The 24,754-nt window shown below is 33.1% G+C and overlaps 1 protein-coding gene and 1 pseudogene across 5 annotated transcripts in view; both read right to left on the bottom strand.

Moving 5' to 3' along the window:
* The window catches only part of LOC114181672 (receptor-like protein EIX2), a 42,921-nt gene extending 37,366 nt beyond the window's left edge, over positions 1-5,555 (bottom strand). For 2 of the 4 annotated variants that reach the window (XM_085672173.1, XM_085672175.1), the window contains exon 1: positions 2,175-5,555. In XM_085672173.1, coding sequence (XP_085528299.1) covers positions 2,178-5,549 — 3,372 coding nt within the window. In that variant the 5' untranslated portion in view covers positions 5,550-5,555 and the 3' untranslated portion in view covers positions 2,175-2,177. Of the gene's footprint in view, positions 1-1,375; positions 1,616-2,174 lie in introns of those variants that run through there. The other 2 variants (XM_085672172.1, XM_085672174.1) reach the window with 2 other exon arrangements.
* A 7,711-nt stretch (positions 5,556-13,266) lies between these two features.
* On the bottom strand, positions 13,267-19,807 carry LOC114180227 (uncharacterized; annotated as a pseudogene). Its single transcript, XR_014994265.1, has 7 exons — positions 19,586-19,807; positions 15,977-18,169; positions 15,009-15,094; positions 14,283-14,642; positions 13,969-14,190; positions 13,761-13,885; positions 13,267-13,653 (listed from the first exon to the last, which is right to left on the bottom strand). The product of XR_014994265.1 is annotated as an uncharacterized LOC114180227 (transcript).
* Between the last annotated feature and the right edge of the window lie 4,947 nt (positions 19,808-24,754).

Raw genomic sequence — 24,754 nt, 5'->3', positions numbered from 1 at the left:
CGTCATGATCATGCAACACTCGGTCATAGTGATATCATCAATAGTGGCCTTTTTCACACACTTATAACATCATACATTCGAGCTAACATATATAGGTTTATATATTCAACATGGCTCAGCAAGCACTACCAAAACATACTCATCAATCACAAATCTATATATATACTCACCAATCAAGGCCATACCAGCACTTAAGCACACTTAATCATCCATTAACAATCATACTATTAGGGAATTAAAATAACCAATCATGAGTTATGTATATCTCTACCTGCAGACATCCTATGCAAATCTCCACCGTTCAAAGTGAATAACAACATGTTATGAATCGCCTGTCAAAATTTCACCTAAATCGATCGGTTAATGAATCGAGAAACGTAGTTTTACGACAACTGCGCAAACTAGAAAAATTTGTGGCGCTTAGCGCCCAGAAATCAAGAGCTTGGCGCCTGACGGTATAAAACTTGCGCCTAACAATTTCTGCTGCGCAAAAAGTACAAAAAATAGCGTTTTTGCACCGTGTTAGCATCGCCTGGCGGAGTCACCCTTGTCGCCAGGCGGTTCATCACAGAAAAACCTAGAATTGGGTTATCAGTCATGTGTCGCCTGGCAGGGCATTCAAAGCCGCCAAGCGGTTTCTGAGAATTTTTCCAGAAACTCGAAAACACCACGATTTGGGATTATGCAGGGCATCATGATCATACATTACAATACAGAACAATCATAAAGCATGTAGATACGTGAAGGAACTCCCCTAACCTAGAATCATTGCTCCCAAATGGTTCTCCCAAGCCTTTCTTTCAAGAGGTCCAAGAACCTTCCTCTCCTCTACCAAAATTCTCAACTTCCACTCTTCCAAAAGCACGATTTGATGTCTCTGAAACATCTCCCTTCAATACCACAAAAATGCAGGTCCTAATTCCCCCTCTAATTCTCTTCTCTCTGCCTCTCTTGGCAGCTAGGGTTCATTTGCCTTTTCATCTCCATGCCAAATGAAATTTTTGCAAATAGAAAGTTAATTTCATTCTTAGCAATGTTTAAACCCACAATCATTCAATTACCAAGTCAATGCACAACCAATTCATGTTTCGTGATAATTCCTATAATTTTAGGATTACATTATCACTAATCACATTCAAACATACACAAATTAAAATAACATACAATTTGGCAACATAGGACTTGAACCCAAGTCCTTTCACAACAATTAAGTACTCTCAACCATTTAAGCTAGTACTTTTCCACATCATAATAATTCGCATTAAATGCCATAAAGACTCTTCAACTTGATATGGCTCGACCTGCCCAACCCATTTTGTCATTTCTACAAATTATTCCTACAACCAAGCCTATTTTTAAGATGGAATGCAAAAGCTTCACATTTTAGATATTCATAGTATTGACTTAAGAATAAAATTACAAATAGATTATACAATTACAACGACCAAATCCTTAATCATGAAAGAGTGATTTTTCAAGTCTTTACTTTAAAATAGAACTTGTCATATTTTACATTACAAACTTCAACCTTCAAATCTTGCACTCCAGCAATCTATAATGCTTTCATCTCAGAACGGTGTCTCGAAGAAAATCGATTTAAACTGCAAATTCTGTGCTAAAATTCATATGATAGAATTAGTAATGATGAGAAGAAAAAAAATTGAAGTCTTAGTGATATGCTAAATGAAAACGAAAATATAAAATTCATTGGAGTACAGAAAAGTGTATATCATTTAAAATTCTAAAAACAGAGCATACTATCTAAAAAACATGAAAATTTCTGAAAACATGAAAAATTCTAAAAACAGAGCATACTATCTATAATTTATTTACACTACCAAAAACATTTCTTTCATGGAAAAGGAAGGGACTACCATTAGTAAAGCCCCGAATAGAAGAATAGGATATAATCAATGTCTAATTTAATTGATGAAATCCAATGTGTGGCTGAGAGAAAGAGACATATTAATGGAAGTACTTTTGAATCTACTATTGCCAAGGATAAAGAACAAAATAAGCAAATTCTATCAATTACATTCATACCAATTCAACGTGTACATTAGTTTTTAGAAAGGCATTCTACATTTCAATATTAACACTAGTTAACGATTTACTTAACTGGAGAGAAATAAATACGATGAAATTCAAAGAAAAAAGTTATTACAATTATCTACCTGTTATTCTTCGAGCCACCTTTGGCACTTTGCTATGTTCACTTCAACCATTACTAGTAGATAGTCTATGAGTGTGTTCAAGAATCTCAAGTAAGCAATTCTCCAAGGTTGCCAAAGTAGGAATGGTCCTAATAAGCCCCAAAAGCCTGTGAAAAATCCTATCCCCAAACTCATGTATAATGCTTCATAGAAAACAGAATCTTCTCCATGGATTGTTGCTTCTTCAGGCTTTACTGATGTTTGATCTCCAACACAACTCTTGTTAAGTTGTTCACCACAAAGATCAATATTTCCTTCAAAACAAGAGCCATCAAATGTATCAAAGTGTCTTCCCGATGGGATTCTTCCAGAAAGAGAGTTGTGTGACAAGTCTAACTTTTGGAGAAAATCCATTTGAGAAAGAGAAGAAGGAATTCTCCCATTGAATTGATTTCTTGATAGGTCAAGGGATTCAAGTGAATTTAAATTTCCAATCTCGGAAGGAATTTCCCCACTCAAATTGTTTGCAGATAAATTTAAAGAAACTAGCCCGAACATATATGCAATCTCTCTTGGTATTTTACCAGTTAAATTGTTACATGATAGATCAATGCTACGAAGAGTCAATTCGGGATTCGTGAAGCTGCGTTCCACTCCTTTCCACATCCATGTTATGCGAAGCTTATAAAAACTATCAACGAAAACACTATAAATTTCATAGTAAGTAGTATTGTACCAATGCACACGACTTTCAGTTTCAGTTCTGTTGATGTTGTTTTCAGATAATGCAGCACAATTGTTTAAGCAAGTTGGAATTCCTCCCCATAAGTTATTCCTTGAAAGATCAAACAATTGAACTCGCTTCAAATAACATAGACGAAGGGGAAGATTTCCAGATAAATGATTCCCTCGCATGATCAAGATTATCAATTGTTGCATGTTTTCTCCAACCCATGATGGTATTGGACCAGACAGCATATTCTCACTCACATCCAGCATAATTAGATTGTTGCAATTCTTCAAAGAGGAAGGCAATTCACCAATGAAACTATTGTTTCGTAAAACAAAAGCTTCCAATTTAACAAGGGCACCCATGGATATAGGAATCTTTCCAGTCAATTTATTGCTACTTAAATCAAGAAACAATAATTGGTCTACAGATTTCCAACAATCTGGAAGTTGCCCCTTTATTTGGTTATATGATAAATCTAAAGTGGCCAAGTTTGCAGCTTTGACGTTTCCACATAAGAATGAAGATAAATCTGAAAAATTATTTGAAGAGAGTAACAACTCGGATGCTTGTAGCAAAAAGAATGGAACTTTTCCCTCAAATTTATTTGAATTTAAATTTATAGATGGTCTGGAAAGAAGCTTCAGTTGCATATTAGGAATTGAACCAATGAAATTATTGTGAGACATATTCAAGTAGTATATAGTCTGCATCTTATTCCAAAACCATTCTGGCACGGAATCAGTTATGCCATTATCAGAAATGTCGAGAGAGAATAACGAACTTTGAGTTTGGAGCCAGCTTGGAAAAGTCTTACCCAGCTTACAAGAGGCTAGTTCCAGGTAATTTAATTGAAAAGGGGGAATCCAATTAGAGACAAATTTTAGAGACAACGAATTGTATGACAACCGTAAGAAAAATAATTTGGAAAAATTAGAAAGATGACATTCAGTGACGTCACCTTCTAAAAAATTCCATCGCAAATCTAAAACTTGCAACTCAGATAGCAGTCCAATGCCCTCGGGTATCTTGCCAGTAATTTGGTTATGAGCCAGACCTAAAGCCCCAAATATGTGTCTGCTGCACCATGAAGAATTTTGAATGAAGCTCGGAAATTCGCCGTTGAACTTGTTATTTGAGAGCTCTAATTGATGTAATCTGCACATGCTTCCAAAGAAAGACGGAACTTTTCCTTGTAGTTTGTTATCGGAGAGAATAAGATATTCAAGAGAGTTCATCGCTTTCCCAAATTCATTTGGAACGGGACCTTCCAAGAAATTATAATCAATTTGAAGGGTACGAAGATTGGTAGTGAAATTAGAAAGACAATGAAATATAGAGCATGATCTTAACAAGTTATAAGAGAGATCAAGGTGGTGAAGAGAGGACAAAGAATTCACTGTGAGAGGAGATGAAACAAGGAAATTTCTATCTATAAGATTGCAGCTTTGTAGATGAAGCTCTTGCAGTTTGGAGCTGATATTAAAATTCTCTAGAAACATTGATGATGTTAGATTATTATAAGAGAGGTCGAGGATCTTAAGAGATGAAAAATTTGGACACAGAGAAGGTGACAAAGCAATATTATTATGAGAAAGATAAAGCTCTTGAAGACGAAAGCTAAAATTAAACAAGAGTTGAAGTGTTGATGAGGTCAACATATTAGAAAAGAGATCAAGGATGGTGAGAGGAATGGAATTGTTGGAAGAACGAGAATGAAACAAAGATTGAATATCAACATCTAGAAGGTTACACTCAGCTAACCTTAACTCTGTTAAGTTAGGAATGATCTTACTAATAGTTTGTAGCCACTGGCGAGAGGAGCCAAGATTACGTAATGAAGTGAGGTCAAGAACGGTTAAGGAATGGAGAGAAGACAGCCACTGTGCATCCTTAGCTTTTACATCAAAATTGCCACCCAGCCGAAGAGTATGCAACAATGGAAGATTCCCAATTTGAAAAGGGATTGCTCCGGAAAGAGAATTTGAAATATTGGACCTTGTAATCTCTCCATAATTACATCCAATACTGAGATATTGTAGCTTTTTGAGATTCCCAATTTGAAATGGGATTTTTCCGAAAAGATAATATCCTCCAAGATCGAGATACTGTAACAGTTTGAGATTCCCAATCTGAATAGGAATTTCTCCCCAAAGATGATTGTTCCTAAGATTCAGATAGCGTAGTTGTGAAAGATCCCCGAGTTTTGAAGGAATCGTCCCCGCAAAGTAACAATTGGAGAGACGGAGATATCTTAAGTAGGTGAAGCCCATGAAGTCTGGTATGTGAATCCATTCAAAATCATTATGACTGAGATCTAGATGTTCGATATATTGCAAGTGGATCAATGAAGTGACATTGATTGGACCTCTCAAATACTGTGTGTAGTCGTTGTCTCCATGAAGATCAAGTAGTTGTACATGACCAGTTTGATGGTTGCAGAGAATGCGTTTCCATTTGCAGCAATCTGTATTATTGGTCCAAGTGGAGATCATGCCAAAGTCATCTAAGAGGCTATCTTTGAAGCTGAGGAGTGCTTGCCTCTCCCTCTCTATGCACTTTGCTTCACCACTTTCACTTGAGTTTTTCAATGTAACAGTACTTCCTGAGGCAAGCAAAGAAAGCAAGAGAATAATATAAAATCTTTTCAAAAAATAAGCACACATTATAGTATTTCTAACAGAGAGCAGAGTAAACAACAGTTCTTTTCTCTTTCACCTGTGATGTTTAGAATTCTCCATGCCTTCATTTATATCCATAAATGTTTATATTACTCAGAACTATAGTATACGCATTACTTACAAATATTTATTTTAATGTAACTAAAATTTACAATAAACAAATATTTTTCATGAGTATTAATTTTGAACAAACATCTAAATTATCATATAAAATTATTTCAAATAATTGGCATTTTTTAAAAATTAAAATTAAATTTATATATCGAAAGAGATGATGATTAAACGGAACAAATAAAGAGAAAAAAAAAGTGTAGTTTAATATAATATAATTTAGTGTTTTATTACCCTATAAACAATATTTTGAGATGTCAATTTATTTAAAGCAAAGAATTAAATTAAACAGAGTTTAATTTAATTTCTACAATATATATTCATTAACGTATCAATGCATCTTTTTTTATATGAATTAACAAATATACAAGACAAAAAGTAGAACATCATATATATATATATATATATATATATATATATATATATATATATATATATGGATTGATGTTGACCTTGATGTTTATTGTTTTCTTAGTCTTCTAACTTATTTTGAAAGTTAAATAAAAAAACTATGAAGATCAACCCCATAAAAAATAAATTGATAAATTTTACTTCTAAGAATGTCTAGTATCTGGTATAGAGAATAAGAGTCTCATCAGTCTCCAAAATTGTTGGATCCTAAATGTTAATTAATATATAAGAGTAAATATGACAAATTCATAATTTATTTATTTCACAAAAAAAAAAATGAAATGACTATTTTTTATTTTCTATAAAATATCTATCCACTCAAAATAAAAAAACTAAACTCAATTTAATATAAAACTTTAAGAATATATATATATATATATATATATATATATATATATATATATATATATATATATATTCATCGATGCTTATATTATGTTCATACAGCAACAAATATATGAAAAAAGAAATAGAAGACAGGTATTGATTGTAGTTTCTAACTTACATTACAAGGCAGAAAATTATGTAAATTAAGCACATCAGAACTAAATAAATTTCACTAAGCGACATAAAAAAGAGAAAATATTATTAAGGTTGTATAGCAATGAGAATCAGAGTCTCAATTTCTAAAATTTGAATTCTATTACAAGAGTAAACATGACACATTTAGTATCATTAAATAAAATTGTTTTTCTTCATATTTATTTGTATATTGCCTGTATTTTTTATCTCGACTTATTTATTTAATAAAAATATATGCCATACGTATTTCTTTATTTATTGGTGGATGAAAGAATCTATTTAAGAATTAAATTAAACTTTTACTTTAATTTAATTTTAGGAGTATATATTAATTCATTCATGAACCGTGGATAATATGTTGATAAGTTACTACAAATATATATAAAACAAAATAATATCATGTCATGTATTCATCAACGTTGACATGGATGTTTGTTGTTTTCTCATTTTTCTAACTTACTTTGCAAGGTAGAAAAATATGGAAATCAATCACATCAGAAACAAATAAATAAATTTATCCTAAAAATAAAAAAATATTAAAATTATATAGTAATTAGAATCTAAATTTCATATATATATATATATATATATATATATATATATATATATATATATATATATATATATTATAAAATGTTGAAAACGGTAAAATTAGTGACAGGAAATGGCTAGATTACTGAAAACATGTGAACAAAATATATTGTTTGTTGAAATTTGTTTAAATTTGAAGCTAACAAAAAATTTGTAAGCGGATGATTTAGAGATTGGAGACATATTAGCGAAATATGAATTTGAAAATATAACAATACCATGAATAGGTTAACAAAGAAAAAGTGGATAACTATTAACTATGGTTTATAATGTTTATAGGTTAACAATAAAATCCTTGCTAACCTAATACTAGTTGGGAAAGTAAAATTAAAAGTGTTTAAAGTTGTTAAATTTCAAAGTACTCAATTAAGAGGATCCTGATTGGTTTGTATAAATTTTACCATAATGTGTTAAAAAAATAGATTTTAAACTTCATTTAACTACATAAAACTGGTTTTTAAGATAAAAATATGCACAATTTATATATTATGAATTAGTTTTATTTCTAATTCATATATCACTTTTAATATATTATCTCAAGTCAAAATATATATATATATATATATATATATATATATATATATATATATATATATATCAAACATAAATTACACATTAATAAATAATTCAATAACAGGTGGAACATTAGTCTAAACAAATAATAGAATCTCATTAATTTTACTATTCATGACTAAGAATTTAGTTATTGTAATCGAAAAGGTTTTAGTTTTCGTTTGATATGCTTATTTAGGATGACATCCTATTTTCTAATAACACAGTGCCTAATAAATACAATTTAAGTATATCTGAATTAACACTAACATAAATCAAATGGAAAGTGTAGTATTGGTTTTTAAAATATGTAGAAGTTAAGGTTTCATATTTGGTATAAATATTGTCCTCATGGTCCTCCAATTTTTTTCTTTTACATTTATATATTTGATATATAATTTTTAATATATTTTATATTTTAATAAATTTTTAGACATTTATATCTATATAAGGAAAAGTTTTTTGTTGTTGTCCATATTTATTTTTTATTTTGTCTTTTAAATATTTTTTAAATAAAATTAATTATTTTATTAATATTATCTTTTAAATAATTATTGGTTTAATTTAAATATTTTTTATTTGATTAGTGTTTTAAACTTAATCATTTTAAATGAAAATTAATTATAGTTAAATTATAAAAAAAATTATATTTAATTTAATTATTATAATAATAAAATTTTAACACTCTTAGAATATTGGCTAAAGATCCTCCGTACTTAATATGAATGTAGACTCTGTCTTTCCAACAAAATGTCACTTTAATAGGAAAAGTAATAATAATTTGATGAAAATATAAGCAATTTGATGAAACAAATATTTGAGCAATTAAAGATATTTTAAATTAATTTTAAATTTTTTTATTCAAAGTCAAAGTCATTCATATATTTTGATTTAGAAGATTCATTTTCTGTGCGAACAACTTGGTGTACTAACTTAATATCAGCCATAAAAATTCTTGAGTCTGACAAAAATGTAAGTTATTATCCAAATGCATTAATTCCTTACAGATTATTGTTAAACGTGACAAGAGCATAAGCTGAAAGAAAATTTTCAAAATTGAAATTAATAAAATCGTAAGGTCATCAACGTCACAGAATGTTGAATTATTTAACAAATTTATATCTTATAGTATGTTTGGATAGAGATATTTAACAAAGCAATTATTTTTTTTAAGTATTTAAATTTTTTATAATAAAATTCTTTGTTTAGATAGAGAAATTAAAAATTATTTAAAATGTAAGTATTTTGTTGAAGTATTTTAATTGGTTAAATTAATAAAAATTCAAATATCATCAAAATAGGTGGAATTTGAAAATTTTCTAACTCAACCTCACACTCTCTACATCTATGGTAGAGTTGTCAATTTGACCCAGTCCATAAGTGGTGGGTCGACGACTCGACGAGCCAAACGAGCAGGGTGGGCCCGACGACCCAAACAGGTCGGACATGCACAATGACACAAACGGCTCGGGCAGGCCCGACGACCCACAAAGGTCGAGCCAGACAGACCCGACAACCAAGACAGGCCTGACCACTAAGACGAGTCGGACGGGCTCGACCAACCTGACGACCAAGACAAGTCGGATGATCCTGAAGACCAAGACGAACCCGACAACCAAGACGGGTCAGACGGGACCAACGACCAAGACGGGCCTGACGACCAAGACGGACCTGACAACCAAGACAGGTCGGACGAGACCAACGACCAAGACGGGCCTAATGATCACACCATGCTTGAGGACCATGACAGGCTCGATGACCAAGACGGGCTTGATGACCAAGACCGACCTGACGGCCAAGACCGACTCGACAACCAAGACGAGCCAAACGGACCTGACGACAAGGACGGGTCCGACGACCAAGAAGAGCCGGATGGAGTTAATGACCAAGACGAGACGGTCAACCCCGATGATCAGGACGTGTTAGACGGACCCGAAGACCTAGACAGGGATCACAACCAAGACGAACTGGATGGGCCGAACAACCAAGACGTGTCGGACGGGGCCAACGATCAAGATCAAAAGAACGGGCCTGACGACCAAGAAGGGTCGAATAGGCCTAGTGACCAAGACAGGCCGAACAGGCACGAAGGACAAGACGAATCCAACGACCGAGACGGGCCAGTTAGACATGTCAAAGTGAGCCAACTCGGCTCACACAGGTTGGCTTACCACGAGCTGGGTTGAAAATGAGTGAACCCAACCCGGCTCACTTTATGGTGAGCCAGAAATTTTGTAACCCGGCTCAACCCACCACGGGTTGGTGGGTTAAGTGGGTTGGCTCACCAACCCACCTAAAAAAATTATTTATTTATTTATTAGTATTTAAATATTTAAATAAATTTTTAAGTAACCCATAAGATGACAATCATAGTAAAATCAAGAACCAATATTTTGATCATGCTCACAACCAATATATGAAGAATTATTTCCAAGAAAGTATCCATATAGTCTAAGAAAGCATGACTAGTATTACAAATTTTCTGTCATGCTATTCAACAAAATATAAATAAAAAAACTATACATTTTTTTCATGCTAATTTAGAAAAAAATGTTTATAAGACGGTTATTTGAGTAATTTACTATAAAGATTATAGTTAAAGATTAAAGTATCAACATATATAACTTGACAATCAAATTAATTAAACATTCAAACTATTCAAATAAAATTAAGCAACATTCTAGCATTTAAAAATATGAAATTGTAAACAACTATAATAGGAGTAGTAAATAATTATTAAAAAAATTAAAAAAAATTAAAAAAATTTGTAAAAAAATGTTGGTGGGTTAAGTGAGCCAACCCACCTTCAACTCGGCTCGAACCCGTTTAACCCGTGGGTTAAGTGAGCCGGGTTGAGTTCAATCCACTTTTGAAAAAGTTGAATTTTTCTCAACCCAACCCGGCTCGAACCCGTGGTGAGCCGGGTTGGCTCACGGGTTGAAACTCATTTTGACATCTCTAGGGCCAGTCGGGTACGACGACCAAGATAAGCTGGACGGGCCTGATGACCAAGATAGGTCGAAAAAGCCCGAAGACCAAAACGGGCCAAACAACCAAGACGGGTCAAACGGGTCCAACAACCAAGATGGGTCCGAGGACCAAGACGTATCCGACAACCATGATGGTCCTGACGACAGAGATGGGCTCGGCGACCAAGATGTACCCGATGATCATGACGGGCTGGACGAGCCTAACAAGCAAGACAGATTGGACAGGCCTGACGACCAAAACATGTTGGATGAGCTCAATGACCAAGCTCGGCCAAACGGACCGATGCCCAAGAATAGCCGAACGAGCTCGACGACCAAGAAGAGCCGAACGAGCCCGTTGACCAAGACGGGCCGAACGAACACGACGACCATGATGGGCTGGACAATCACGATGACCAAGACGAACCGGACGAGCTTGACGACTAAGACAAGCCCAACGAGCCAGACGACCCAAACAACAGGGCGAGCCCAACAATCCACACATGTTGGGCGAGCTGACGACGCAGACTTACCAGCTCGGCTAGGTAGTCGGGTTGACCCGGCCTACCTGAGTCCTCAACTCATGATTGTGCCATGTTTTATCATAAATTCAAAACATAATTAAGCTTAAAATAAATATTGTTAAAATAAAATTTTATCTCATAAGAAATTCAATTGTTTATCCAAACAAGAAATTAAAATGTAAGATATTTTAATTTATTCATCCAAACAAGTTATTTAAAAAATGAAGGAAATTTAATTGCAAACAATTCAAATACAATGCATTTCAATTTCTTAGCATTATTGAAATACTTCATCCAAACACAGACACAAAGTTAAGATATTGTAAGAAAATATCCACATGTTAGTTTTATTATTAAAATGATTTTGCATCTCAAAATGGTGGAAGTAATATTTTTTTACCATAATTTGTTGCATTTTATCTTGTCTGCTGCTATTAACGAGTATTAATAATGAAAGATTATATGAATTGATGAGGTAATAATTATAAGACGCCTTTTTAAACTATAATAATGCTTGCTATTTAAAATTAAATTGATTCTATAATTTTTATTATATATACCAACGTAAACATAAGTTGTGTGTACACCTTTTTATAAACATGCATAGCACATGTATATACGATTTTTTAAATATGAATAATATTATATTAGTAAGTAATAATATTGTAATATTATTAAGTTAATATACAAAATAAATTTATATATTTTAAAAACAAAAGAAAATGAATGAAGATAAGTAAATATATATTGATGAATAGGAAAAAAAATAGAGGAGATAGACAATTTTATAAAAAACAGATAAAAATAAGACTTAATTAATATTTTGGTCCCTAACTTGTTGGTATGGTTCATTTTGGTTACTTCTTATTTTTTTGTTCAATTTGATCTTCTAATTCTTTAAGAATGTTCAATTTAATCTTCTAATTCTTTAAGAATGTTCAAATTGATTCCTGTCATTAAGTTGACTTTAACATCGTGTTCGTATATGTCATATGTTATTTTGTGAAAATTTCAATTTATTTTCTTATTTTTTTACTTTTTTTTCAAAATTTTTTATTTTTTTAAATTAAACACGTGTCACTTTATGATTATGACACATGTCAATTTGAGATTTTATTATTATTTTTTTATTTAAAAAAAACTCACGTAAGTCAAGATTATGCCATGGGTCAAGCTAACATTTATTGTTTTCAATTTAATCCCTTTATTTACAATTTTGATTCAATTCAATCCCCCAAATTTTTAAAATGATTCAATTTTGTCCTATCCAATTTGAAACCAAATTAACAATTAAGTTTAATTACAACTTATATATTTATGTTAAAATAATTTTTTATCATTTATACATCAAATCACCCCCTAAATACTCATGTTATTTTATTTCTTACATTTTTCACTTAATTTTTTTACCCTTAAAATCTTTTACACATGTAAAAAGAATAATAATTTGAATAGTTAAGTGAGGTAATTTGATCTATAAATATATTAAAAATTATTTTAACATATATATATTGTAATTAAACTTAATTACTAATTTGGTCTCAAACTAAAGAGGACAACGTTGTATCATTTTAAAAAAATAGGTAACTAAATTGAATCAAAATTGTAAATAGAGAGGACAATGTTGAATCATTTTAAAAACTTAGGTAACTAAATTGAATCAAAATTGTAAATAGAGAAACTAAATTGAAAACAACCATGATTAATTTGACACATGGCACAATCATGAGTTGCCATGTGGCACTTTTTTTTAATTTAAAAAAAATTTAAAATTTTAAAATTTTTAAAAAATTAAAATTTTTCAAATTAACACGTGACACAACCATCACGTGACATGTACGAAGACAATATTAACATCAACCGAACGACAATAACCAAATTGAACTTCTTTAAAGAATTAGATAATCAAATTGAACCAAAAAATAATAAGGAGACCAAAATGAACCAAATCAATAAATTAGGAAACTAAAACATTAATTAAGCCTAAAAATAACTATTAAATTTTATAAATTTAACAGATAATTATACCGTATAGCAATAAAATTGAAACTATAAAATATTGCAAAAAAAAAAAAACAGTTATATACTAAATTCAAAAATACTTATACCCAGAGCCCTTATAATTTTGTTATGGGCCAACTGCTAATAACTAAAATCTAAAACACCAGTTCTATGAAACAGAGCAAAGAAACAGGTACTAACTATCAAAATGTACTAATTCGCATCAATAAATCGATGGGTATGGACACTGAATCAATGATAAGTCCTCAAAGTCTTTGGCTGACTCTGTTTCTGAAGAGTCAAGGGCTTGTGCCCACTAGTAACCTCTCCACACACTGCATCATTTGTATTGTGTGAAGTTTTTTTTTGCTCTAAAGACCCCCCACAAGTAGTACTTTTCTTGAAATCCTGTAAAACAAGAAATTCAATAGAATCACTATACAATTTCGTTTTACGAACCATAAATTTGGACAATGCCACTGAAAAGAGGTATATGAAATATAAATATGACTCACTTCGGCATTGGATAGGGAGTAATGCAGAAGGAAAAATTAGAAGATCTGCATTTTCAACCACAGCTCTTATGGCGAGGTCACCGGACATCATGTGATCAACCAGCTTGTCATAGGACCTCTCAACACTGCAAAACCATGAGAGATTTAATAGTTAATACTGAATTAAAGAGAGAAGAATGAGATCATGTTAGTTTATCTTTAAAATCACCTTTCAGTGTCAGGAAAGAAATAAAGAGCAATGCTATCATCATTTGGACCACAATTCATGAAGGACTTCGGCCACACCGCAGTTCTTGAGAGCAAGTCCGGGCAAAGCACATCAGGAAAAAGTTTTGTCTCCTCCATAACTTTGGAGCATGCTAAAGTTGACATATGGGCTAAAAGCCCAAGAACGGTATGAATACCAGGGCAGGAGAGGTACAGTCTTCCCCTATTTGCCAGAAATTTAACTTTAGATAACGGTTCATCATAGAAGCTAGAAAAACTATCCGCTTCTCAAAGAGTAAAAAACAAATTTCTTACCTCCAGACTGGATCTGCAATAGGATGTGGAACAGTCAGAATCATAGACCCCTCAGTATTATTAGCTTCATCTTTTGGAGCTGGTTGACACTCTTTCCCAAACTCTTCCTTTTCAGTGTTGTTACTGCATTGAGACGGCCTATGATGAGACAAGCTGTGATTGTCAGATAACAGCGCCATTGTTTTAGCTTCAATATTTTGTTGCCCTTGCTTGTTCTTTACTTTCTCTCTGCTATTTTGAGATGAAATATCTGCTGTGTTTAGAGAGACATTTTTTGCAGATGTATCTACTACCTCGGACTCACAATCACAGAACCAATTAACATCAGCGGTAAAAATCACAGGCCCATCTAAACAATACCTGAAAAGGGAGTTGAGGAGTATAATGTCAATATATATGCTTTTAAGAACGTAAAACTATAACTTCACAGTACATACAAAGTAAAAGCTTTTGGGGCTTTAAAGGAAGTTCATGGTATTAATACAATTGTATCATACAATATACCACATGCATTTTGACACAGGTTCAAGATACAAATACCATGCATGTGCATCACTTGAATATTCTATGGATTCAGCACCTAAAATGGGAATACTCCCTCTTTACTATTGACAAAAAATTTAAGAATGTCCCTCTGGCACATCAGATCGGAAGTCCTAGCATCTGAGTCAAGCACAACGATAAAGATTGATAAAAGTACATTTAAGCAAATAGACATAAAAGTACCTATGAATGGCGTAAATCTGACACTTCTTGCAAAAGACAAGTGTCTCTCGAAAGCCAACATCGCCACATTTAAGACAAACAGCCAACTGCAACAAAATTTGTACAGAATTTTACTTCAATGATATTTTATAAAAGCAAATGTACATTTGAAAGGAAACACATTCGTCCAAAAATGCATGCAAGCAGAAACTAGTAGGTTTTTGTGTTAACAGAAAAGACTATCTCAAAATGATAATCAGAGTCATAAAACTTGCCACATCTAATGCTTCAATATTCTTCATAAAGAACATGATAAAAAGATTTGTAATTTATGTCATTTATGAAGATGAGAGTTGAAACCTTAAAAGGTTTAATCCTTAAAACACAACAACACGGTCTAACACAAGTAAACCATCCATAGATTTTGATGATAACAAACATTCTAAGTGTTATGTGCTTTATTCTATCTGAACACTCTAATATGTGTTTTTGTGACAGCTAAAGTTTACATTAGACCTTACAAAATCTTATATACACCGTATAATAAGATCAGTAGAAAGTGTAATGGATCTTGTCTATAGGATTTTATAATTGCTTAATATGTGTCTAACAAAGCTGTAATGATAAAATATTTTCTAGATACAATTAGTTATGAAGAAGTTTCTGTCAATGGATATAAGATCTATACTTAAATTGTTTTTATGAAGCAACAGTCTAATGAACTGTGAACTGGAAGTAGCCCAAATGTTTAGGGTGAAGCAGTACAAATTCTCTATGTTGTTTGATCTGTTTTGCACTACACAGTCTAGTCTAGTCTTATGTGAAACACCACCACTGCCCCCCTCTCCCCTATCCCGAATTATAAATTTGATCATCCAACAAGTCTAAATTAATCATAATGGGTAGGTTAAGCATATTACAGTAATAGTAATGCTCAAAACTTAGTTCACTAACACCACCTTTGACATAAAATAGAAAATGAGAAAAACCTGAGAACGCTGAGTGGTCCCTGACTGATGGGTGATAATATCCATCTTTTGTTCATGATTAGAACATCCATCTGCAGAGTGGCCGATAGCATGAAGACGTGAAGGAGAACTGAACTCTGCTAGAACTGATGGCACCAGCTGATTGTTTTTCTCATCAACAAAATTTTGGCTCTGAGAATCAGTTGTGCGTTCTGATAACTGAGATTCTGTTTCAATAGGTAAAACATGTTGAATTTGGAGTTCAGAACTTGATCTTGCTGATGTTGTTGGCTGATAATTTGTTTTCAAAGCGAGATTCTGAATATCATGATGTTCTTTGCTTTCTAACACAGATGTCTGTAAAACATGTTGAGTTTGAGGTTCAAAATTAGATGTCACATCCAGAGATGGTGCAAATACCTGAGATGTCATAAACCCTTCTGATGGTACTATTGCCATTGCGGAAAAATCAGAACCCATATCTTCAGTCAGGATTTTAATATTAGAATCTGCAGGGGCATGTGGTTGATCACTCACTTCTACATTTCGATTTTCAATCTCATAATGCTCATTGCCCTCTAGTACAGGTGCCTCCGATGATGAAATGTGTTGAATTTGTGGCTCAAGACTTGATTCCAACAAAAGTGTTGGTGCAATTATGTGAGATGCCACAGGCTCAGGCAGCGCTGCTAAAACAGGTATTGAGTTTTGTACAGGAGATTCTACAGATTTTAATTGGGAATTGATATTGACTTTTGATGATTCCATGGGTCTTCTTACCCCATCGTTCTTTATTATATGTTTACCTGTTTTGATGAAACCATGATTCTGATCACCACTGTTATCTGTAGGTGTCATTTCAGGTCCTTTAGCAGCAAATTCTGAGGTCAGTCTCATAACTTTCTGCAGGTAACTCTTCTGCTCCGAAATACTAGCCTCAGAACTCATATCTTTTAACATGTGCTGTTTTATTTCAGTTATCTGAACTTTCTTAGATTGAACTACTAAATTCTTATGAACATTTGAAATTTTCCCATTTGAACTTTTTGGACTCCCTAATCTCTGTTGTCGTTTCAACTCTCTTTGATGTCTCAACATTCTTTGATGTCGCTTTCCTTTTTTATGTAATTCCAATTCCTTCATTCTGAAATGGGGTGATAGCTGAACCTCACAAATTTTACAGTATCCCATTTTTGATGGTTTTATTACTTTTGCTGCAGAATCAGAAGTTACAACTTTAGGTTGGGTGTTAATATTTGAATATGAAGACGAATGTGGATGATTTCTTGTTTCTACAGTAGGATCTGGAATCTCATGATATTCTTTACCTTCCAATACTTGTGTTTGAAAAGCTAAGATCTGCTGATGTACAAATTTGAAACTTGTCCCTTCTACAGGTGATGGGGCCATTGCATGAGATGTCACAGGTGGGTGTGGTGCTAATGCAGGTATTTGGATGGGAGCTTCTACAGAAGCTGACAGAGAATTGGTATCAAGTTTTGATGATTCCATGGGCCTTCTTTCTCCATCATTTGTCTTCATGTATTTAGCAGTTTTGGCTCCACCAATCTTATGCTTTAAATTATGACTCTGTGCACTTGTGTTATCCCTGAGTTTCCCTTGGGCTGGAACTTCACGTTTAACCCCACCCTGTGTGCTAGTGTTATCCCTAGGTTTCCCTTCAGCCGGAACTTCCGGAGTAACCCCTTTATCTTTCCGCACATGATTCTTGTGTTTGGCAACAGTAGCTTCAGAAATATCTTTTATTTCTGCGCATCCATTTTCCCCAGATTTCAGAATTCTCTTAGGTTGAGCTGCTAAATCCACTTGAGAATTTGGAATCTGCCCATTTGATATTCTTCGTTTATCAGTTTCCTCACGTCGCTTCAACATTCCTTGATGTTTCTTTCCACGATTATGTTCTTCCATACTTTTGTAACTATACAACTTAACCTCACAAATTTTACAATATAGCCTTGGTTGTGGCCGGTGTAATGGTCCTAGAGCAGGCATAGTTGGTTCAGGGGTATGATGAGGCACATATGTACCACCAGCAGAGCGCAAATCCCAACCATTATGAGGTACGTATGTACCACCACCATAGTGGAAATCCCAACCATGATGAGGAACTTGACCATAGTAGTTAAACTGGCTCTGACCGCAATCTCTAAATGATATATCATTCCAGTTATTTCCATTTGGAAACCTCCCATTCTGCAAATAAACATTCAAGTATGAAATTATGATATTTGCTACTATGAAGGTTAGAGAAGAGACACAAACATTCTTAGGTCACCACAGGTTTAGTAACCAGACTGAACACACTAATTACACTATCATCTGGAGTTGCTTGCAATCAGGATCAAGCCATTGAACCATTTGAGCAATCCAACAACTCAACCACACTATAATCAAACAGAACATATTGGACTTTTGACCAAACTCAGTTTTGAAAAACATTCAGTTTTAACAAGAAAAAAAGTTAAAAATTGAAAGACTATCACAATCGACATATTAGGGTCCCAACAATGACACTGTAAAATTTACCAGCATGTTTATTTATATATCACTTTAGAAAAAATTTATGGTCCATAAATTACATAAAATAAAACATGTGGTGGCACAATCACTTCACTATTTCACACGAGACAGAAAACACTGTCCAGGCTTATCAATGTTAATTACCCAACATTATACATGTTTCTAACCGCTCACACATCATAAACAAGCGGTTCTAAAATTCAGCACGTCACAAATAAGAAAATATACTCATCCTACGCCAAACCAAATATAACATCTAACTAGACATCACACACCCTTCAACTCTCCTAACAAATTGCTCCTCCCTGACTAATCTGCCATGCAACTAAAGACATGGCTGAAACGGCATTCAGAATTTATGAAAATTCTAACGAATTTAAAATGCTTCATGGCACAAACAGGCAAATTAAAAAATGTTTCAAATAGAACAGTTGCTACCAAACTAAAACTCTTAATGTGTTCCTCTACACCCACCATAGTGCTATGAAGGGTCAGTTTTGCAAGGAAAACAACAATCTCCAAAGCACAAACCTCCTTGCTCATTTTTTATTAAAAACAACTCAAATATCCAAGAGTTAAATATGTTTTTATTACTTAGACGCAAAATCGGAATTCCTGTTCCAAATTTTGATATATTTTGGTTTTCAAACCTTAAAAATGAATAGAAATAATCATTTTAAACCCAACTATGTTAATTTCTTTTCAACTCAAATGTCAAAACACCATCTCATAGGTAAAAAAAAAAAGTTAATATTGTTGGACTAAAAAAACAATATTCGTTCATCTTTAAAATTTAGGAACCAAAATATCGAGAATCTAGATAAAGACTAATTTCAATTTCGCATATATTCAACCACCAATATTAGTCTCATACTGTCCAAAACAAGTGCTGCAGCTATGCCCACCCAGCCCAGGATGAGACAAATATTTACAGCCATATAGCATGGGGATTCAAAACTATACATCCACACAAGCAATTTTTCAAAGCTGACACAGTAATAAAAAACATATGAACCCACAAACAAAAAGATGGAAAAACCAAGTGGAAAACAAAAGTACGAAAGGAAATAAACGAAAAAGCAAACTAACCATGTTATCAATTTTTCAACAATGACAATGCCGATAATATTGCAGAAAGGGCGGAATCAGAGGGCAACAACAGAGAGTATCAAGAAGAAGCAACGTATTCCGAATTGGCAAGACGCCAAAATTCGAAGAGAAGAAATTGGGAAGTGAAAGGAAAAGAAAAGTTAAGCCGTCATTCTTGTGCACAGTGGTTTAGAAGAGCTGGGAATTTTGAAAAACAGTGAAATTATTGGGATTATTAGAAAATGAGAAAAAGAACCTTGTTACTTTTTTTATACTCTCATTTTTTTTATACTCTCTTCTAGCAATCTTAAATATTATTATTTTATTTTAAAATCATTTCTATATTGTTATTAATTAAATCTAATTTATACTCTCATTTAACAATCTTAAATATTATTATTTTATTTTAAAATTATTTATATCTTTTTATTAATTAAATATAACATTTTATTATTAAAAAGATTGTAAAATAAAAGTGAAAATAATTTTCTATTTTTATAAACACTTGTTACTTTGACACTTTTTTTTATTATACTACCATTTAACAGTCTTATATATTATAATTTTATTTTATATTTTATTTATTAATTAAATATAACATTTTTATTATTAAAAGTGACTAGGTATAGGAAAATCAAAATTTTATTAAACTAATTTCTCATTTACTTAGAACAATTGATCCAATAGCCAAACTAATGACACTGTATGTTCTTTATTTATAAATTTATAACACTATTCGTATTTACTTTTTATTTTTACAAATTGATAAACTGGTATCATAACTCTTTATTTTCTGAAGGTGCATGGATACAGATCGATGTTAAACAACCTATATATAAGATATTTAAAATATCTTTCTAAAATTGTATATAAATGAGCTAACTGAAAATCAGAAAAACAAATTTTATTAGATTAGATAAATCAAATTGCATAAGTATATTAACATTTTGATTATATATATGCATATATATATATATATATATATATATATATATATATATATAGTTTTATAATTTTAATGAGTAAATAATTAAAAAATAAAAAATGATAATATATATAATTTTGTAAAAAATATTATTATTACAAAGAAATTAAATTATTTAGTCAATGTAAAATAAAAAAAAATTATTTATTTATTTATTTTATTAAGTAAATAAATGAATTATTTGATATTTATTAAAAGATAAAATTGTCCAATTAAAATATAACAACAAAAAAGTTACAGAATATCTTTGTCTTTTTTATATAATAATATAGATATAATTTGATTAAATTTCAAATTAGTCTTAAAGTTAGTTACTTTTAATTATTTTTTATTAAAAAACTTAGTTTTACTAATTTTTACTTTTTAAGTTTAATCTTAACCCACTCAATAACCTATTAATATCAATGGATAAGAAAATAAAGAAGAGAAGATAATTTTATAAAACATAAATAAATAACGGTCAATTTTTAAAACTTTAATAAATAATTATATTATAAAAAGATATAAATTTAATAAATAATTATATTATAAAAGATAAAATTAAAATTATGAAATGTAGAAAGAAAAAATTCTATTTATATTATTATTTTTTATATATTGTTGTAAATTATCGAAATATTAAAAAAAAATAACGCACTAATTTTTAATATATATCATATTTAAGTATTTGTAATTAAATATATATCATATATTTGAGTGGCTATATCTTTAATATTCCTCGATTAGATCTGGCAATAGAAGATGGAATTTTAATTAGTTTAACCAATTTATCTCTTCTTAATTTGTTTAATTTTCAATTAGTCGATTTTGTCATGGTTGAATTGACGTGATCATTATTTTATATTATCATTATTTACATATTTCAAAAACAAAGATGATATTATTAAATTTTAAATCAACCATAAAGTCAATTACATTTAATTTTAATTATATGTATTAAAACTTTGAGTATCTAAATCTTTTATATTTCTTAATTATTTACCATCAACACAAGTAATATAATGATTTGATTTTCTAGTTGAACTACAACACCATAAAAATATAAAAAAACTAAAATTATGAAATTTTAATTATTTTTATTCAAATATTTAATTTAAGAAAATAAAGTAATGTCATCGGTAATGTAAGGTCCAATATTTTCTGCTCTTATATTTAAGGGTTGTCCCAAATCTAATTGGGCCTAAGGGCTGGTCCATAAGGTGTCAAAGGCCTAGCCAAACCCCTCTCAATTCTGTCATACTTGCAAAAACAGTTCCTAACACTCTCACTTTCTCCACAAAGGCTCTACTAGGGTTTGCCCTCTGTCCCGTTCAAGCTAGTTCAACTCCGTTCGTTCTTCCTTCACGTAAGTTAATTCTCGAACCATAACCCCTTTCTAAGTTGTTTTCGTGGTTTATGTTGGGGCTCACTGTAGTAAACCCAATCTTCCTTCTGTGCCACTATCTCCAACTCTTAAATATGCTCTTGGAGTTGCTGTGGTGGTGAGCTTAGGTGTCGAAGTAGTTTGCTAGCTCTTTCCAGGTAAGGGAAGCTAGGACTCTCACTATTTTTCGTGTTTCATTACATATTGTTGGACTTACAGCTTTATTTTGTACTTGTGATAATTGGATGATGTTTGGAATGGAATGAATATGTATCATGAAACTGTTCTGGATGAATATGTATGTTGGTCTGAGCGAACAATGGAGTGAACCTGATAATCTCGCCCAAGCGAGTGGTGCTCGCCTAAGCGAGAGTATCAAGAAACCCTCCCTGGTGTTGCGGGAGCTGTCACTTAAGCGACGAGCTCCAATCTTGAGTGAGAGGCCATCTCGCTCAGGTGAGGAGGTCTCGCCTAAGCAAGAGAACGTGACAACACCATTGTTCCCTCTTCGAGCTCTCGCCTAGGCGAAGAGAGCTCGCTAAAGCGAGAGAACACTCTCGCCTGAGCGAGACTCTTCTGCCTGAGCGAGGAGCTGGGTGAGAATGCACCAGGTTCTGTTTTCTCCGTTGTCTTTGTATGTTTACTATATTTTTGGATGAATTGACATGTTAAAGGCATGAAATGCATAATGTGCATGTATGGGATTGGTTCATGGATTGAATATGATAAGTTTGGTATGGATTTGATATGGGATATGAATGAAGGTTGGATATAAAGAATGACATGAGATTGGTATGCATGATGAATACTTATTTGGTTGGTGAGGGTGGTGCCTCAGTTGGCCGGGACGTAATTCCATGACCCCTGTTGGTGGGAGTTTATGGTGGTGCCCCATCTATATAATTTAGTAAGGATTCAAGGTAAGGTTGCATCCTGACGCTCTAAGGAGTCAGTTAGTCTCACATAGAGCGGATTGACTCTTGTGGTGAGAGTAGCAGGAGGCCTGAAGCTGATTAAGGGCTAACCTTGTGTGGGGGATTGAGACATTGTAACACTTAGCTCGGGGGAGAGCAGCTCGGTAAAGTAAGGGAATCCACCACAAGTGCAAGCATCCGCTGAATCTGACTAATTATATCTATCCGGATGAGTCGAGTATGAGTCTTAGTGTATTGTTTGAAAAGTCATAACTTGTTTGGTTGACATATACTGCTTGGACTGTGAAATAGCCTCTAATTGTATGATAAACTGTTTTTTACTATAGCTTACCCTTTTGTTTGTTGTATGTTCTGTTGTGTGGTTTTCTCTTTTTGCGATGATCATCAACTTGTTGATGTGAGCAGATGGGAGAAACACCCATGGTTATTAGGGTGATGGAGGTTCCGTTGCGTAGCTTACCCGAGGTGGATTATACTGTTTGGGGCTTTCTCTAGGGCTATAACCCATGTATTGACTTATCTTTTAAAATGTCTTTTGATTTCTGTTGAACCTTTTATCCTGTCTTATTTTGGCATCATAGTGTGCCTTGGATATTGTAAAGAGTAGTGTTTATGCTCCAAGTAGGGATGGCAAAACGGGTCAACCCGACCCATTTTGACCCGACCCGTTATTAACCCGTCCAAAACAGGTCGGGCCGGGTTGGCCCGATACCTGGAAACGGGTTGAATAATAGAACCCGTCCCGCAATCGGGCGGGTTGGCGGGTTAATGGGCCAGCTCGCCATTTTTAATTTTTTTTTCTCTGTTCTCGATCGCAAAGAGAAAATGGAGATGAAGTGCACCGTGCAAACAAAGAAAGGTCGAGAATACATCAAAATCCCAATATGTAAAACCCCAATCTATAAGTCTCAATGTACAAAATTTCCAATCTATAAAATCCCCAATACAGAAAACCCCAATCAGTAGAAACCCTAACCCTACAATACATCACAACCAGAACTCAACCACCAGAAATCAATAACCTTTCGTAATGGGAAGAAGAGTGATGGAAGGGAAGTGCGGTGGTTGTTGCCGATGTACGTCTCTGATCACGATCTCGTTCTCCCTTGCGTCGAGGTGGTGGTTGTTGTCGATGCTCGCCTCCTTTCCCAATCTCGCCCTCCGTCGTGTCGCATGGTGTCGCGATGGTTGTTGTTGCTCGCGGTGGCGGTTGCTGCTCACAGTGGTGGTCGCTGCTCACAGTGGTGGTCGCTGCTCGTAGTGGGTGGTCGTTGGCAGAGGCGGGTTCGCTTTTTCACACTGGTGGTGGGAGACGAGAGTGTTGGTATGTGTTCGAGAATGTTGGTGTGAGTGTTTGAGAGGGTTTGAGAGAATAATGTTGCTACTGGTGGCAAACAAAACAAATCCAGCCCACTAATGCAGCCTAATTTTTAAATTGTAAACGGGTTACGGGTTGGCCCGTTTGAATTTACGGGCTGGCCTGATGGGTTGATCGGGCCGGGTTGGAGCGGGCTGACGGGTTATAATTTCTGTCCCGACCCGACTTTTTTGAAGCGGGTTGACGGGCCGACCCACCGAGCCTGGCCCATTTTGCCAAGTCTAGCTCCAAGACCATGCTACTATATTATTCTTGTGTGACGTTTCCTTTAATTAGAATTATTAATTAAATGGGACGTTACAGTTAAAAACATTATGAGTCTTCATTCAATAATGGTGGTCAGATTCTTACCCCACAAATGAGTAAATTACTTCCATATACTATGGAGGCATTGATGTGTCTCTAAGACTGGTTATGGACCAACATGGAAGGTAAAGAAATTAACACTTTTACTTATATATTTTCATTAAGTGATTGTTAGAAATTTTTACTGAACTTCTTATGTTTT

Source organism: Vigna unguiculata, chromosome 4, assembly GCF_037176805.1.
Source record: "Vigna unguiculata cultivar grain cowpea cultivar isolate G323 ecotype 2 chromosome 4, ASM3717680v1, whole genome shotgun sequence".
NCBI lineage: Eukaryota > Viridiplantae > Streptophyta > Magnoliopsida > Fabales > Fabaceae > Vigna > Vigna unguiculata.
This window is presented reverse-complemented; position numbering and strand designations above follow the sequence as displayed.